This window comes from Anneissia japonica, unplaced genomic scaffold (assembly GCF_011630105.1).
Source record: "Anneissia japonica isolate Jap-2015-1 unplaced genomic scaffold, ASM1163010v1 scaffold287833_len2544123_cov190, whole genome shotgun sequence".
NCBI classification, from domain to species: domain Eukaryota; kingdom Metazoa; phylum Echinodermata; class Crinoidea; order Comatulida; family Comatulidae; genus Anneissia; species Anneissia japonica.
The window spans coordinates 702,403-721,192 of record NW_022757233.1 but is presented as its reverse complement, the minus strand read 5'-3'; the positions used below and the strand labels follow the sequence as shown (position 1 = coordinate 721,192).

The window sequence follows — 18,790 nt, the reverse complement described above, 5'->3', positions numbered from 1 at the left end:
TTTTCATTCTTAGGAATGTCTAAATTCAGTTAAACTAGCAATTCCGTATTATATTTATAAATCTTTATAACATTATACAAAAATTAGATTTTTCTTAAAAATTGAAATTTTGCCGGGAATGGGGCTTTAAAACTGAAAACTATTCCCCTAGGCCTATATTACTACTAGTTTAACGCCAGTGTTAATATACTATAATAGCGAACGCTGTTTTGAGAACACTTTGGAATCCGTGGATTAGCTTACCTACGCCAGTCTTACGCCGTATGTGTGAACATACCCTCAGATCGTTACGGTTCGTAATAAATATTGTATCATATTTACACTAAGCCATATAATAGTGGAATGTTTTATTATCATAAACGGGGAATAATCTATTAATATACAAGTTTATCACAATAAAAACTTTCTATTTTTAATTTTTTTAAATATATAAATATAGCATAAAATTAAATATACTTAATTATTAATGAATATTATGTTACTTGTTATATTTGTGTATTCATTTCCAATAATTTAAATCAAAATTAAAAATTTGATCACCTATTATATCTAAATGGTTTAGGCAGGAGCAGGAGAAATGTAATACGCTCAGAAGCATGGAGGTTGTTCGTAAATCATTGCAATTGTATGCTAAAAAACATCATTTATGGGGAATTTTGTCAAATAAAGGATCGGTAAGTATGCACAGTAATATGTTCCATTAACTTTCGGAATACTTCTTCTTTTAATGTGGTAAATGAGTAAGTAGCACCAATGGTTTAGGCTAGGCCTAGGTAAGTAGGCCTCTCTCCACTCTGTTTTGTGGAGCGCATCGTCTTCTGTCTGCCAACGGGCAACAACCGATGTATAGCCTACTACTGGCCTAGACCCATTGATTGAACCTATTTTCTGTAAGTACTAGTAGTACTAGGCCTAAGGACCTAACGATAGCAGCAGACCAGCATAGTTGGTGGTTTGACATAGGCCTAGGTGGCAGTGGTTGTGTTAAAAAGCGAGACCTATGTTTTTTTTAAGATTTGATGAATCAGAGCGATAGAAAGTAGGCCTACTACTAGGCCTACTGTACAATTTTGTGTAAAAAGTAGGCCTCTCTCTAGCTATTCCCCCCCCCCCCCAGGGCCTAGTAGACTACTAGGAGGCGCCTTCTAATTCAATCCCGAATCATAGCTAAACCCTTGTCTAAATATTTTATGTTGAAAAATAAGAAAAAAAAACAGGAAATTAAATATTCATTGATAATCATAGCTAAAATGAAAACATTCATATTCATGTCTTTGGAATCTATGAAAATTTTCAGCATTTTAAAACATTCTTGTGTGTATGCTTTTGATTTTACAATTCAGAATAAAGAATTAAAAAAAATTATGCAAATTGAATTCTTTTTTCAAAATTGCAGAATTGTATAGGGCTAACGTGTACAACATTCATCAGAGGCAAAGCAGACATTGGTAAAAAAGATCCTATCTTCAATCACAATGAATTGAAGTTGATGGACAATGAGAGTGAGAAATCGTGGGTAAGCAAGTTCTTGTATGGCAGTGGTCCGAGTGCCGATGTTGAACCAGACACTGAGATGGTGGAAGTAGAAGCACGCTACATGGAGGTGCTACAAGAGTCTAAAGAGAAGATTATCCAAACGTACATATTAACTTATAGTTATTAATTTTGAAGCATATAACATAAAAGTGTATATTCTAGTAAATTATTATGTTATTATATTCTCTTTTTTGCAGACACAGGTGTACATGATTCATGGCATGAATAAATCTTTGTCTACACTATCAAATTTTATGTGCATAAAGATGTGATGTGCCCATATTATCAAATTGTATCAAAAAAGTTGAACGTGTTCAACTCTATGTTCCATCACATTTTATATGACGCTTTTTATGATGAAATTTGACAAAGACAAACATTGTTAAGCTTTGTAGACAAAGCTTAACAATGGGAGCCAATCAAATACATTCCAACGAATTAGATTATTATTGTTAAGTTTTTCAAATCAAAGGGGTGTGAGTTTAAAGCTCTGTACAGATTATCACATTTCCTTTGACAAAAAACTTGTATGCCCATATATAGTCATGATGTGCCTATATATGGTCATGATGTGATGTCGTCATGACCATATTTAGTCATGTCACATGTTTTTGTCAAATAAAATTTGATAGTCTGTACAGGGTTTAAGTCTGGTTCTGGTGTCAAAAGCTGTGGATAGATGCCTGGTAAGAACTGAATGATTTCAATTTGGTTTGGTGCTGAACAAGATGCATGATTGACACGGAACTCTCCCCAAAGAGCACTTCCTCTCCCACTGAAAACTAGCTGAGCAGAAAAAATGACACTCAATTACTGTAGTTAAAAATCAACTCATATCTCCTCATTTCCCCAGATTAACGTCTTTCATTTTCCCATCACCCATCTCTCCCCCTAGATGTGTATAAGAGACAGCCAACCAACACATGTCAATACTTTTAGATACACTGCTGGGTTATTATTCAGGGTCTATCTGATTACTTTCTGTGTTGACCTTTTTAAGGCCTGAAGTAAGAAAGCCAGTGTACAATCCACCAGCAGATGTGAGAGAAAGAATACAGGTGATAACAATGGATGTTTGCCCAGATGTCGCTGCTGATACATGGTGCAGCAAAACACTAGACGATAATTTATCAAAATTTAAGGTCAGTATAAAGAGAGAAAATGTTTACACTTTTTCTTTAATCAGAATTAGTAAAATTCTATTTATAATGATAAAAATATATTTATTAAATTAGTACAGAATTAAGTGTGAAATGAATTTTCTATTGGCATATTGTGTGATAATTATGTTTGTCAAAGTTGAGAGAAAAATCTGGAATGTGCCGAGATTGAACCAAGGATATTAAGACTGAAGTTGGGCACTATAACTATCCAGTCACAATAGCCTATTCTCACATCTCCTGCCTTAGTTATTGTCTATCAATTCTTCTTCATTTTTATTTTCAGATTCTTGCTAGATGTAACAATTCTTTCAAACATGGAGTGCCAAACTTCTTGCTCAACAAAATGAAAACAATTGAAAATGTCATTGAATTCTACACAACAGAAGTCAAGGATAGCACAACCTTCGATGAACTTTCGTCAGTAAAATTACCTCCTAACTTGAGTATTCATTGGGATTATCAAGACGACTCTAAACTGGAGGTGTTGCAGGAATATCTGGACTATATAAAACCTAAGAAGAAATATTTTTCTCCAAAACCAAAGTATTTAACGAGTGAGGTCCCACTAGAGAAACTGAGAGACTATTGAATTTGTGTTAATTATTCTTTTCATTTCTACTGTGTGTTTCTATTTCAAAAAATAAGATATAATAAAACAAATAATGAGAAAAATATGAAATGTTTTCTATAGTTTTTTAAAGTTTATATTCAACTGTTTGTCATACCTCATTTAAATTTCAACCAACCCTGCATATATTAATGTCCCAAGTACAACATTCCAATTTATGATAAAATTGACCAATCTGATCGTATTTTTTTTTTTATCTATAAGAACTATATCTCCACATTTTAGATTGTGTTTAAATAATTGATATATCTTTCTTTATTCTGGAATGCACTTTCAATACAATTAAAGTACCAAGACGCCCAGATTTGATCATTAATATATTCAATCAAGATCGTTTGGTGAAAATTCTAAACCCTTAAATTAAAATTAAAAGAAACTTATACAGTGTTACATTCTGTTACAAAAGGTTTTAATAACAAACGCCTCGCTTGCCACTCTGTGCTTTTCTGCCGTCGATGACGATCAGCCAATAGGCCTTATGGGGATGCCATCATACACTAGTCTTATAACATTAATAATACATCGGTAGTGTTGCTTTCAAGTCCCGATTTCAATTGTACAGGGACGAAGAATCTAAGCTATACACTACGCCCAAACTATTAATTAAAAATAAATAAAAGATTATGATGGTGGTGCTAATGCGATGAAGAACATAAAGCTATTGTAACTGTATGAAAGAGAATGAGTATGATGACGAGGAATCGGTGATGATGATTTACTAGTGTGCACCGTAAGAACAGTGGCTGAATATCTTAACTAAATAATTTTATCTTGAATATTGTCTGCAAAATCGTTTATCGCGCAAAACGGCCGCAGCTAGTTCTCTAAATCTGTCTTGATTAACAAGAAATTGGAAATGTCGCCCTCATACGCGCAAACCATCACAACATGACCTTTGGTATGACCCGCAAAGTAGAAAGTTTGTTTTGATTTCACACGTGTGAAAGGGAATATCGTGTAAAAAGCACAGACCTGACGTACAGAAAAGTAAATAAATATTTTAAAAGGTAAAGCAAATTACTTGGCTTGAAATGAAGAAAGCGCATATTAAATATTACTTAGGTTATGGCTAGGCCAAGTGCTAGCCTAGCTGTCACACGATGACGGCGGACACACGTCACGGCGCTGGTAGTACACATACACACCAATTGTGCACCTGCTACCTAGGCCTAACCTACTACTAGTAATATATGTGTCATTATTGTCATAATGCGCAAAACGAGAAGCTATGAGATACAGTACAAATAATTGATAAAAACACAAAAATAATATAGTAAAAATACAAATACAACTCATATTTTGTTGAATTTTGCCTGAGAGTGAGGGACTGTGTTGTACATTATGATGATGATGCCTTGAAGTCTTTTACCTTCATGCTTATTGAGACTGCTGCTACTTGCCTATTTCTGTTTCTGCAAAACTTGTGAGCCTACCATGATGGTCCATTACCTTTAGATCTACAGTATAGTAAAAGTATACAACTGTTTTCTACACTTTTAAAAAATTGTGGTGCACCCTCATTGAAGTGCTATGTGTAAACAAATGATGAGGATGTGCATCATTAACTTCAAATTATTATTATTAAAATATTATCTACACAAAAATACTGTTGAAATTGGTAATCAATTTGTGGATATTCATAGTAAATTCAACGTAAATCAATGAAAAATTCTTTTGATTGACAATTGAATGTGAAATCATTTTTTCTCTCATTTTACCACAGACGGTATTTCTATGTATGTTTTTCTTTTCTTTCTGTCATAGCTGATGGAGAACATTCTCAAAAAAGAATTAGGCGTGAAGACTGTGAAGTGTGTAGGAAGTACCGCTGGAGGATGTATAAGTGATGGACAAAGTTTTGAAACAGAGTTAGGAAAATATTTTCTCAAAGTAAACACTCAGTCTGAGGTGAGACTTTTGTATGTGAAATATAATTTATTGCAATATTCATATACTTTAAATTGAATATATCCCCCATTAAAAGAGAAGTCAATTGTCTTAAATTTATAGGAACAGTTAACAAGTAGTGAGATTGCTACAAGAGTAAAGTATGTTGTAAGTTTACCAATTAATGGTATATAATATTTTTTTACCTATCTCCTGGTTCCAACAAACCTGGTTCTTCAATAGATTTTTTGTTGATAGATGTGGTTTGAATATGTTTTCTCTCTACATTTTAGGCAAAGAGAATGTTTGATGGTGAGTTTGCAGGCCTTCAGGCCATTCAGTCAACAGATACTATCAAGGTTCCTAGCCCTGTCAATGTTGTCCCCCACCCCTCTTCTAAAGGATCTATATTTATCATGGAGCATATTGATATGAGAGGCCTAGGTAAACACTCTGCCAAGCTAGGTGAAAATTTAGCAAGGTATGTTATAGGTATTATATTGAAGGATGATTCATCTAAGAGTCTGATAGACCAACCCTTGGTGTCCAATATGAAATCTATGAAGTTTAGGGACAGTGGCTCCGTTCCACCAGATTCAAATGTATTATTAAATCTCGCTAATTTTATTTATTTTTATTTTATCCTTTATGCAATGGCCAAGCATTACCAATAGCGACTTAATCACTATGCTATTAAATGGGGGAAATCCCTTTACATGACAAATGTATGCACATGATGCTCTATGAAGTCCCATACCGAAGCTTATAGAGTGGAGTTGTTTTGTCATGAGAAAAAATCCTGGAGTCTGACAGGATTTGTACCCAGGATCCTGGAATTGGAAACTGAGCATCTTCATCAAGCTATTCAACTCCACACCAAGTTTACTGTATTTTCTTTTAAAATGATCCATCCTCTGATTTTTAAGGTGTTTTTAATAATGCCATAATCCTATATTGCTAGGCTTCACCTACACAATGATGAACTACGACTAACACAAGAGGCCAACCAGGGCTATGTTGGGAAAGCAGAGGCTGTTAAATCCATATCACAGTTTGGTTTTCATATCACAACATGTTGTGGATACTTACCTATGAATAATGAATGGAAGAGTGATTGGTTGGTGAGTAAATACTAATTATAATAATCTTAATAATTATATATAATCTTAATAATAATAATCTTAAGCCCTGTCCAGACTATCAAACGTTATTTGACAAAAACATGTGACATGCCTAAATAACATCATATCATGACCATATATAGGCACATCATGACCATATATAGGCATATCATGACCATATATAGGCACATCATGACCATATATAGGCATATCATGACCATATATAGGCACATCATGACCATATATAGGCATATCATGACCATATATAGGCACATCATGACTGTATATGGGCATACAAGAGGGATTTTTTTCAAAGAAAATTTGATAGTGTGGACAGAGGTTTAGTCTTATGTAGTTCATATTGCAGAGGGTACTAAGCACTTCACATTAAGATTAATCAGTTTGAGTTAGTACCATGGGTCTGACATTAAAACCCACCAGGTACATGCATTAATCAGCTGGAGAAATATATTTTCCTATCAAATGTGTATTATGGCATTGTTTATAACACAAATATTAAGAATTTACAATATATTTTTATTATCATTTGTCAAATTTCAGCGCAAAGATTAATATATTCTGCAAATCCAAATTACATTTTCCAGGAATTTTATGCCCAGCACCGTTTAAAAATGCAACTAGATATGATAGAGAGGGAGTACAATGACAGAGAAACTAGAGACCTCTGGCCACAAGTGGAAAGGAGGATTCCTGAGTTCTTCAAAAGTATGACTGTGAGACCAGCATTGCTCCATGGTGATCTTTGGTCAGGGAACACCCAAGAGACCGATACTGAACCAGGTGAGATTTGAAATCCATTGCATTTATATTCACCTTATGAGTTCTCCCATTTTGTTTTTGTCATCTTTTATGTGGGCTGTATCTTTGGAAGAGTTACAGACTCATTCCTTCCCCATCCACATCTGTCACTTGATGAATCTGGTTTTGGAAATATGTACCATTTCAACATGTCATCTCAATCGAATATTGACAAGATTTGCTCTCAGGCAATTTACGTCAAATTGGATAAGCATTACAAAAACAGATCGATTAAAGGATTACTGCCATAAGCATCTACTGTATAACTGTGGATGATATTAAAAGGCCTAAGACAAGGCCCTAAACAATTCACAGGCCTACCTAATTTAATTAGGATTTTGGGTGAGCCTAACCTTAATACGTACTGAAAAGGCAGACCCTGTCACTAAGCATAAGTGATCCTTATTCCAATTTACCATACATTCCCATGCTGTATTCAGTAAAACACTTTATATTTGACCATAACTTTTGAACTGATGCTTGATTTAGAAAATTCATATTAAAATATGTATATTGACAGTATGTCATGTGTAGAGTATTCCCTACTGGTGCATTAACTCCCCACACATAAATATATGCTTACTACAATCAATGTACTGTATATTTAAACTTGAATTTAAATTCATAGTGTAGATACAATATCCTCCTGTACTCATATATATATATATATGAAATATAAACATTATATTTACACACAACCATACAGTATACTTACGTGCACACAAACATATAAATTTATTTATTTATATTTTAAATTTATCCAAATCTGTTTTACTGTTATTTGCAGTTTGAACAATATAAATACCATTCATAATTAGCAGATTGTTGAAGTATAATAGTGCATTATTATATAAATAATAATAAACTATAATGAACTATAATATTTCATTACTATTTATATAGTAATTAACTATTATAGTTTATTACTGTTTATGTATAAATAATAAAAATTAATGTAAAGTTCTAAGTGAATAAACTTGACCTTTCACTTAGTTGTTAATGCGAAAATTATTACCTAATATGAATTTAGTTAATGATCCATTTGTAGATGGCCTTAAAATTCTACTATAACAAAAGTACTATGACTTGTGATTATCCCCGAGATTAATTATATATTAATTTATTATGTAATCCCTCAGTGGAACATGATACAACTGTATTGCTTTCGGATGAACTTATGAGTGAAGTAGAAAATGATTGATAATTGTCATACATTGGCCTTGTTACATGAAACATGATATTTAATAAGTGATGTAGAATGCTATGTGAGAGGATATGATGAGAGTAGTTGATGTTGGAGGAGCTCTTCCCATGCAGTTGATTCTCCTCGTATATTACTTGTTAACGTAGATGATTTTAATACCACTTTAAATTACGGTACGTTTTTAGTGGTGATATTATAATTATGAAGTACAATTTAAACACGGTTTTATTGTCTTATAACGATGTTATGAGTAATGCAAAATTTTTTTATATGAAATAGCTACTGTACTTGTTCAACTAAATTCATTTTAAAGACATATTGTATTTTTTTTTAAATCCTTTCTTTTAATTTTTTTTTCACTCTATTATAATTATGGTCAACATTTGAATGGGGCTAAGTGGTTCCCCTCCCCCACCCCCAATACAACTTATATGGAATACATCTCTCAGGTGTTCAAACGGTTCTTTGAATTATCTGCCATGCATAATGCTATAACTGTTTGGAAAGTATATATCCTGAAATCTATCCCATAATGCAGCACTTACCATATATGTGGACCCATTGACTACTATGTACTAAGCAACTGCCACATGATCAATTGAAACATCCATTCGCAAAGTATCAATAGGCTAGAAATTGCATACTTTATTAGTTTTCTGATCACGATCAAGCATTTAATATCTCCTTTTAAGTTGTCCAACTCTCTTATAAAAAATGGATGGATATTTAATCAACAGCACGTTACAACAACATGTAAATGAGATTGGAATACTATTATCCCGGATCTAATCCCACATCCCAGATGCTACCTCATCACATTTAGTCGAACATGCATAATCTTTGCTCTCAGCATTTCTAAAATGTGCAAATGAAATGCTTTTAAACAAAAGCAATATGAAGATTGTATTACTAAGCAACCATAAGTAGATTTTTTTGGTCTTTCTACTAGGTAACCTGATGTCATTATTACAAATTAATTAACAGTACGCAACTGTTGTTGGTGTCAAATCCCCTCACCTCCGGGGCAGATAAGCACAAACACAAAAGCATATTCCTTTCGAAATTTCTGTAAAGTAATTTTAGTTGTTATATCTTGTTACCTAGTAATATTAATTCTCTCTAGTTAATATAATTAGGTAAAAGGTCTTTCTCTTGTATGGATGGATATATGTAAGTTGATATGTCATTGGTTTTTTTATGATTTAATTATGATTTGTGTTTAAGTTGAAATTGATGTTGATAAGCTGTCATGAATATCATAAACAGGAGAATTCCCTGGTTCTATTAGAGTAAACATGCAACAAAAAAGCAATATCATCTAATAATAATAGTGATAATGGCAGTAAAGATATCTGGCATTTTAATGATAATATTAATAATAATTACTGTACAGGGTATAATAATAGTAAGTTCTACTTATATAGCACATAATGCAAAAAGTTTCTATGCACATAAAAAGATGTTAGAAATTTGTAAGAAAATTCTGGCACAACAGAATGCAAGCTTACTATGGGGTCACAATCTGCACCAACTTTAGCGCATTCCCAGACCCCTCCTAAGGTGACTCGGGCAAAGTAGCAGGTTACAGTTTTGCCCAGCCACACACAGCTGAGTGCCAAGACACCATAAGAACTTGTAGATTTACCAGTAACACGGAGCTCTGTAATATGGAATCAGGTGCTCCGTATACTGATGGACTTCCAATTTGGTGCCTAGGTTGATGTTACCAATATTGGATGCAATTCTTTTTCATGTATTTTTATATTTTTCTCCTTCGTCTTATACTATTTATTTAGTTCTAAACTATATAGAGTGAGTTTTTGTAATGTTATCATTTATATTTTTTACCAATCTTAAAATAAGGAATGAATAATAATACTTTGTAGCCATTTATCAAGTATAAAAAGCAACTGTTTTGAGAACAGAGGCTAGCTTTTTGTTGCATGGATAGGGGGAATGAAAAAGTTTTTTTTATTACTTCAAAATACTATAATAAGATTGATGTAACAGCTGGTTATGCCTAGCATTTCAGAGGGGAAAAAAGAACAGGAATTCCATCAACTAATATCATGTTAAATGAAACCATTAATAAAAGCACAAGCATTTGAAGTTTTGAAAAATATAACTACTGTATATATTGTACAGCTGCCTTAATATGTTCAAGGTAAAAATTTCATTGCTAAGATAATGTCTGTAATCATTCATGTTTTACTGTATCTATGATAAATGCCTATGCTATCCAAACATAATTTTTCCTGTTTTATGTCAGTGTACATTTTTATGATGATTTATGCTGAGTTAATTTCTTTCTTTTTGCTAAATAAATAAAGTTACATTCCAACATATTTTAATTCAATTTAACTCATATTTTCCATAAATTATATTGTTTAAATACCCAAATTAAACTAATTTATGATGCCTTGTGTCATAAAGTCATATGAATAAGTGGCCCTACTGTTCCAGAGATCTGTTTAAATTGAGCTTGTAAAGAAAAACACATTTTTTTTGTGATAATTCTACAGTACTTTTTAATGTTTTAATTATATTCATCTTTATTTTTATCATTATCATAATCGTTATTACTATTAATAATAATATTAATAATAATAATAATAATTACTATTAATTATTATTAAAAGTATTATTATTAATATTAATATTATTAATAATATTATTATTATTATTATTAATATTTATAATCATCACCACCGTCATCATTATTATCATTATTACATTGTTGTCATCATCATCATTTTAATGTTCTTAAAAGTATTCTTACTTTTACTATAACTATCATCATCATTATAATCACTATCATAATAATTACATCATCATCATTGTCATCACCATCATCATCATTATCTTCACTGTATCATTACCATTTTCAATCTCCTCCTACTGATTATCATCACTCTCAGCACTTCTTTCCTATTTACATTACTCCTTGACACAAATTTGTAAATAATTTGTTCTAATTGCATTTGTTATTACAATAATATTATACCAGTAGCCATTAAACTGTAATTCTGTTAATTCCACAAGTGCAGTGTCCTCTTTCTTAATCATTAAATTCACACGTCCGTACATCCACCTCATTTGCATAAACCGAGTCTTGACAGATTTTCTCCTTGTGTGCACTTAGCACATGTTGCTTGTATTCTACCATGTTCTAAGACCTAATTCACCTTTCACACTCAAAAGCACCGCTGTCAACCACTCATTGTCTTGTAATCCAGATTTTCCACATGGGAAGAACACAACAAAGCAGCCCGAAGGTGCAACACTACAATAACTACACCAAATATGTTTTTACTAAATATCGATTAGGTCTTTAATCTTAAGAAGATTAAAATATTGTTGTTAACAAGGTAATATCAATAATTGAGGGTATACTGTAGGGTGAGTGTCCTTTACGTACGTATAGGAAATGGAGACAAAAGTTACTGACTCAGGAAAATACTAACTTGACATATTATTAATTATAGTTATTAATTTTATTATTATTATTGTCTTGATAAAAGAGTTTTTAAATTCAGACTTTTATTTGTTGTTATAGTACTATTTCCTTTAGTAGGTTGTCTTCATTAAAAGATAACCAGCAATAATTAGAAATCACTTTGAAAATCAATAACTTTTCTGGTCTTCTTCAAGTCTCCTAGCATTGTAAAGATTTCTTTTCCAATTCAACTTACGTATGCAGGTAATTTACGATAATTTAAGTGCAATTCCCCCTGACGAACACTGAAAAAATAGAGGCTTTCAACCCGCGCAAGTTCATTATTTTCCATCCATAACACATATAGTTTTCCCGTTTCTATTTCATACCCTCTTCGCAGCCGCTATTTGGTTCCTAAGACGTCTTTTTTGTAACTGCGCACGCTCGACATGGCTCAATAACGTCACTTACTCAATGCACATGCTCACTGTGTTTTTATAGATAATTCACGGACGTTATTTGGTAACTGTGCATGCGCATTGCTTAGTTCGGAATTCCCATTTCTTCGTAGTAAAAGTTACCGCTACCTAAAGTTTCTTAATGACTATTTCCTCTTGATCGTTACAGCCTAAATGTGCGGCGCGAAAATGCAAGATTATTTAAATGGCAACTTGTTTTTTTGGCCCAATTTATGTGAAGCTCTTTAGCGGAGTTTTATTGATTATTTATCCAGATCCAGGTTCTGTATGTTTGGCAGTTTACACAATCTTTGTATGTTAATATCATCATTTAAGAGTACATGCACCTCTACCCAACTTAACTCCAATGATAAATAAAAATCCACACTGAATTTGTACAAACTTATTCATCGTGTAGGAAGTTTCATTCAAAAAACAAAAAATTCTGATTTCCATTCGTTGACAAGTCTCGTTTACAATCACATATGTACTTGGCTATCCCATAATAGGCAAGTTTAGCAGATGTTAGTATTTCTACCAACACAAGGCCAGATAAGTGCAGACAGTAAGCAAATCTCTATTCTGAAGTGAAAGTAATAAAACAAGATGTTTGTAAGAAGAGTATTGTAATAACTGTGACTTTGATCTTGTGTGAAGGTTATCAAGACCACCTGTCAAAAATACATGCTGTAAATATTCTAGTCTACTCTGTAGTTGCATAATTTCATACTTTCCTCCATCAAAGGCTTTGAATTTCATTGTCATTTCTCTTTATAATTCTTTTAATACCAAAAAATGATATAACATTATCTGAAGTGGTCGTTTCATTCAAAAACAACTGTCATTACAAAAATCACTCACTTTAAAAAAATAAAGCTTGAATTATTACGCATATTTTAATATTTTATCTATACATTTGTTAACTACCATGCTGTATACCCTTCCATTGTATCCTAGAAGGTAAGCCGATATTCAGGGGCCCTATTAAATGAATGAAAATAATGAGAAACTTTATAAGTCTCTATTATACAGTGGCGTAACGCCTATGCGCTCTCATCGGGCGGTCCGCAGGGCCCCGGACCTGTAGGTGCCCCCGACCCCTAGAGGCCCCTAACCACATGGTCCTCGATCCAGCACCCTGACCCAAAAGGATTTTGTTGATTAATAACAGCATATGTTTCTCTGACATCGACTGTATATCATATTATATCCAGTGGCGATTTAAAAGGGGCCCCCTAAATTTTTAAGTCTGTGAATGCCATTTCCGGCCATTTAGAGGTGCCATAATCATAAATTGTCTTACCTCAGCCCCAACCATGGTTGGGCTGAGGTGGTATGGGCCCCATTAAACATTCCTGGATTCGCTACTCGTATCATTTATTTTCGTTAAAAATATTTAGAATGCAATGACAAACATAGTTAAAAAATGAGCACCTAAAATCCTACAATGGAATTGGCGACAGGGACCCCAAAGGCCAACACTCTCAGAAAGCCACAGGGCCCCCCCCCCCCAAGCCCCATCATTTTTTTGAGAAAAAAATCCTGTGCTGCCACCTAGAACCCTGGGATTGATAGGCAAGCATCTTAACACCTAGCTGCATCTCCACTACAATACTTTATTGTAAAGCTTACCACAACATTCTGAATAACAGTAGATACAGTATGTAATTTCAGCATTCTATTGGGTTACTCATATCTACTAATTTTGTGATGTCATTATGAAATTCAAATATTTTTTAAATGCCTCCATTTAATTATGTATAGTCATTCATACTAGATTTATTTGTACATACATATTTTAATACTTATCGCTATTTCCATTTCTCATTATAGTATTTCAGTTGCTAGAAATAAATTGCATATCACAATTCAAACAACTTATTAAGATGATTTTATTTTACTTCCATAAAATAGTTCCCCTGGGATGAAAAGTCTTTGCCTTTAAATACACATTTCATACTAATCCAACTGGGAGTAAGGTAACTTGCAAATTACAGGAGGGAAAATGTTTAAGTAATAAGCAAGAAGGCATAAGGAGATGTGAAGTAAAGGGACTGTCTCTTATACACATCTAGATGTGTATAAGAGACAGTCTTTATTTTTATCATTATCATAATCGTTATTACTATTAATAATAATATTAATAATAATAATAATAATTACTATTAATTATTATTAAAAGTATTATTATTAATATTAATATTATTAATAATATTATTATTATTATTATTAATATTTATAAGATACATCGCAGGATGAGATGAGAGGATGATTTGATGTTGTTAGTCACAAAATCACAGTATCACTCCAGCTTGTACTCACTGATCTTACTGTATCTTGTCACTTTGACAACTTGTAGTTTATTTTGATATACTATAATTGTCAATCATGTTTCTAAATTGTTATTATGTTATGTCAAGTCACAAATGTGTAGACAAATACCATTGTTATAAAAGTACTGTGTTGTAATAAAAACCTGTTCAGTCATCTGTGCTGTTATATAGACTGCTTTCTTGTGATTGACCTGGTGGCCTGGTAATGCATGTAGCGATTGACCCATCTGACCGTCTTTCTAAAGAGACCATTGCTTGGATGAAAAAACTGTCTATGGGGCATATTTGAATAACCCCCCAGACACTAATAAATATATCTCACATTCATCTGTTAACAACTGTTGAAAGTTTGAACATATTATAATCTCCATACTACATGGATACACCCTCACTAGCAATAATATAGGCTCGTACATCTAATTTACGATTATGGATAGGAAGCTCCTTAAAAGAGCATCACCAGACGTCACACTCTATAATTCTGATCGTAACAGTAATTCACTATCAGTCTGCGTGCCCACAGATTTCAAATTCATTTGCAAATTATCTTATTCTTACTTACCTTTTACAATTTTGACAGTTATTTTTGATCCTGCTAGTTTTTACGGCCATTCGGAGTACGAGCTTGGGATTGCAGGGATGTTTGGCGGCTTTGGCAGACAATTCTATGATGCGTATCATTCCTTGATCCCAAAACAACCTGGACATGATAAACGTCAGAAATTATACCAGCTTTTCCATTATCTCAACCATTGGTAAGAATCTCAAAACTACCAATCAAGATATTGATGTTATGTGTATTTGTATTTATTGAGCTTATCAACAAAACAATTTTCCTTTTTTGGACAAATAAAGTTTCTGTATTCTGTATTATTTATGAATAATAATATTAACATTTATTTAAACATGGTAACTTTAAATACAGAGTTTACAAATCTATTGAAACTTTCACAAGCGTTTAAATTTGCTACATTCTTGTGCATACAAACACCTGAATTTAGATGTACTCTGTAGATGAAGGTAATGTTCATTTCTACACATATTTGATGATGAGGGAGGGTTATAATTACAGTAATGATAATTACAATAATAATAAGATAATAATGATAATGATCATTTTAATTATAAAAATTATTATAATTATAAATTATTAATGATGAAAATGTTTTTTGGGTTTGATACGTTTCACTCTAGACTCAATTACACTTTTGTATGTGATTCTATTGTAATAATAGAAGGTTCACATATCCTTGAAAATTACAACGCTCCAATTTAAAATAAGGACACTGTGAGACCATGGAGGATGGTCAGATGCATACATCCCCATAGAATAACTAGCTTTGCTATTCAATATAAATAAGGACACTGTCAGACCATGGAGGATGGTCAGATGCATACATCCCCATAGAATAACTAGCTTTGCTATTCAATATTTCCCAATAATTTGCCATAAAAAAACACTTGTATCTCGTTACAGGCGTCTATGGCTGTTCTACTTTTCAGGCAGGCAGTGCTTTGTTATTGAAAGCAGTGCTCTGTTATTGGCTTTTATAATTGTATTTTGTTGTTTGTTTAATGATGTATTTCTTTGGCTTGTTAAAGCCAATGAAGTGTGGCAGTTTTTATTGAAATTCTATTGTTTTCATTTTTGATTGATATTGTATATCATTTTCAAAATCTCATCGCGCATTATTTTCCACTGATGGATGTAACTTTATCTGTTTGTGTCAAACAAAAAAAAGGAGAAACGACGTTAATCTGACAGCTGTTGTTTTGTTGTATTCATTTACTATATTTTTCAAAAATTTTTTGTTCTTACAGGAACCATTTTGGATCAGGTTATAGGGGGAGGTCAGTGACAATTATGAAAGAACTTTTGAGGTGAAATCATTTTCATCATCTTTGTCATCATCATTCTCAGCATTTTTATCATACATCATCAACATTATTTTAATCATTGGTATCATTATGGAAGTAATTAAAAAACTATTCATTCAATTATCAAAAGAAGGATTTTTAAACAACAAAATTAACAATATGTATATATCCTACGGACGAAGCCCGCATAGGTCTACTCCTATCATCTAAGTTTTACTCCAAATTTAGTTAGAAGTTAGCAAAGGAATTATCAACCTATCACTCCATTTATTTGAAAATAAATGAAAAATTACAAAATAGATGATACCCTTTTTATGATGACATTAATATTGTGATTTCATGTAACTTAGCTATAAACAGCGCCCCCAAGAGAACTAAAGTAATTAAATTGCATGGCAGTTCTTGGCATGCTGATATGTAATAGGTGTGTTGAACATTTATTGAACCTTAACCATTGATCGCTGACATGGATCAATGCTATCATATGGTTAAGTGAAACTATAGATTGTGGTTGAGGTGCTTGCCTTCAGATCCCAGGAGTACAGGTTCAAATCCTGTAAGAAGCCAGGATTTTTTTTCTAAAAATATGGCTCCACTCGCTAAGCATCATAGAGATCTAAAACAGTAGTTGTCTACTAGCTAACAGGTATCGTAAATAAATATTCTAAATAGATATATATTATGTGCTGTATTCTAATATTTTTAATTAGTTGAAATTATTCATTATTCAATATATGATAAAATGGTAGAAACAACATTTAATTATAAATGTTGTAAATTCTTTTTATACATTATTGTTATCTCTTACATTTTATTAAATGTTTATTCAATGTTCTCAACATAATTTCCGAAGGACAAATTAAAGATCGAACCTTGATATATCAAGCAATTTGTGTCTCCAATGTTTTTTTTTCTGTAATCCTTGAGACTTTGAGGATTATCTTTTAAATCATAGGATCTTTTAAATCCTGAAACTGATGATTGATTGGTGATTAAGCAATAAATAACAGGAATCGTAAAACACCAGTAATTCCACATATTAATTTCATAATCTTCATGTGGCATATCATCATTCATTGTCAATAGTTAAATTGAACAAAATGTAAAATTCTCAACAAGAGATCGCAATTTTAAAACAAGGATTACAGTTATGGTAGTAATACCACTGTGATTGGATGATTATTAAGTACGGATATATTTGTGAATGAAACTACAAGCTTTGTCACTGTCTATCAAGAATTGAGAGCCGAGAATGTTTACATTGTAGCAGGTATAGAAGGATGAATATGATGTAATCGCTCTGATGTAATCACAGTCTATTGAGAGTTGAGGATGTTTTTAGTAGGTGTAGAAGGATGAATATATAAGTTTTTAAGTAATCATAGTCAATTGAGAGCTGAGGATGTTTGTATTTTAGCAGGTATAGAAGGGTGAATATAATGTAATCACAGTCAATTGAGAATTGAGAGCTGTGGATGTTTACATTTTTAGCAATTATAGAAGGATGAATATAATGTAATCACAGTCAATTGAGAACTGAGAGCTGAGGATGTTTACATTTTAGCTGGTATAGAAGGATGAATATAATGTAATCACAGTCAATTGAGAACTGAGAGCTGAGGATGTTTACATTTTAGCTGGTATAGAAGGATGAATATAATGTAATCACAGTCAATTAATAATAATAATAATAATAATAATAATAATAATAATAATAATAATGTAATAATAATGTAATAATAATAATAATAATAATAATAATAATAACAACAAGTGCTAATGAAATTGCTATATTGAATTTCTATTATGTTCAGGTTGTGCAATCTCTTGTATGTTTTCGTGAATTTGACTGTTTTTTTTTTTTTTCTGCCAGTTTCTTTTTTGTTCTGTAAACCTTTGAGATTTTTTTTTTTTTTTAATTTTATCGTATTTTAAACATTTTAAATTTGTATTCTGAATTGATTCTATATATATTTATACTGTATGATGTTTTTTATTGTAAATTCAACTATGTTTACTTAGTTGCTAAATAAATAAAGAATTTGAATTTGCGCCATTCCGCAGACTATTTAACATGGATGTTCTGTAAACTTGTCAAATCATTAATTGGTCGTCTTCTGTTGTATCAGCAATCAACTCATGTTGCTGAATCTATTTCTGATACAAGAGTTGTCATGGTTACCTTTGAGTGATCATGTGATGCTAGATGCATGGAGGAATTATCCTCCATTCTTGATGTTACGGTTGCTTCTGATCATCAGCTAGCATGACTCTAAGTTCAAGAGAGTATATCCCGTAAAGTGACATTTGTACGGTCACTACCAAAA

General features: G+C 32.2%; 2 protein-coding genes across 2 annotated transcripts; both read left to right on the top strand.

Annotated features, from left to right (window-relative positions):
- The first annotated feature begins 268 nt into the window (after nucleotides 1-268).
- Nucleotides 269-3,373, top strand: LOC117124593. The gene is made up of 5 exons (XM_033270886.1): nucleotides 269-292; nucleotides 563-674; nucleotides 1,397-1,638; nucleotides 2,537-2,678; nucleotides 2,983-3,373. Exons 2-5 carry the CDS (start codon nucleotides 597-599, stop codon nucleotides 3,286-3,288), a joined length of 768 nt encoding a protein of 255 aa, XP_033126777.1. The 5' UTR covers nucleotides 269-292; nucleotides 563-596; the 3' UTR covers nucleotides 3,289-3,373.
- Nucleotides 3,374-4,196: 823 nt separating this feature from the next.
- Nucleotides 4,197-17,352, top strand: LOC117124592 (ketosamine-3-kinase-like). Its single transcript, XM_033270885.1, has 7 exons — nucleotides 4,197-4,334; nucleotides 5,092-5,235; nucleotides 5,508-5,695; nucleotides 6,176-6,335; nucleotides 6,941-7,136; nucleotides 15,166-15,340; nucleotides 16,407-17,352. The coding sequence occupies exons 2-7, from the start codon at nucleotides 5,095-5,097 to the stop codon at nucleotides 16,468-16,470; spliced, it is 924 nt and encodes a 307-aa protein (XP_033126776.1). The 5' UTR covers nucleotides 4,197-4,334; nucleotides 5,092-5,094; the 3' UTR covers nucleotides 16,471-17,352.
- Nucleotides 17,353-18,790: the final 1,438 nt, after the last annotated feature.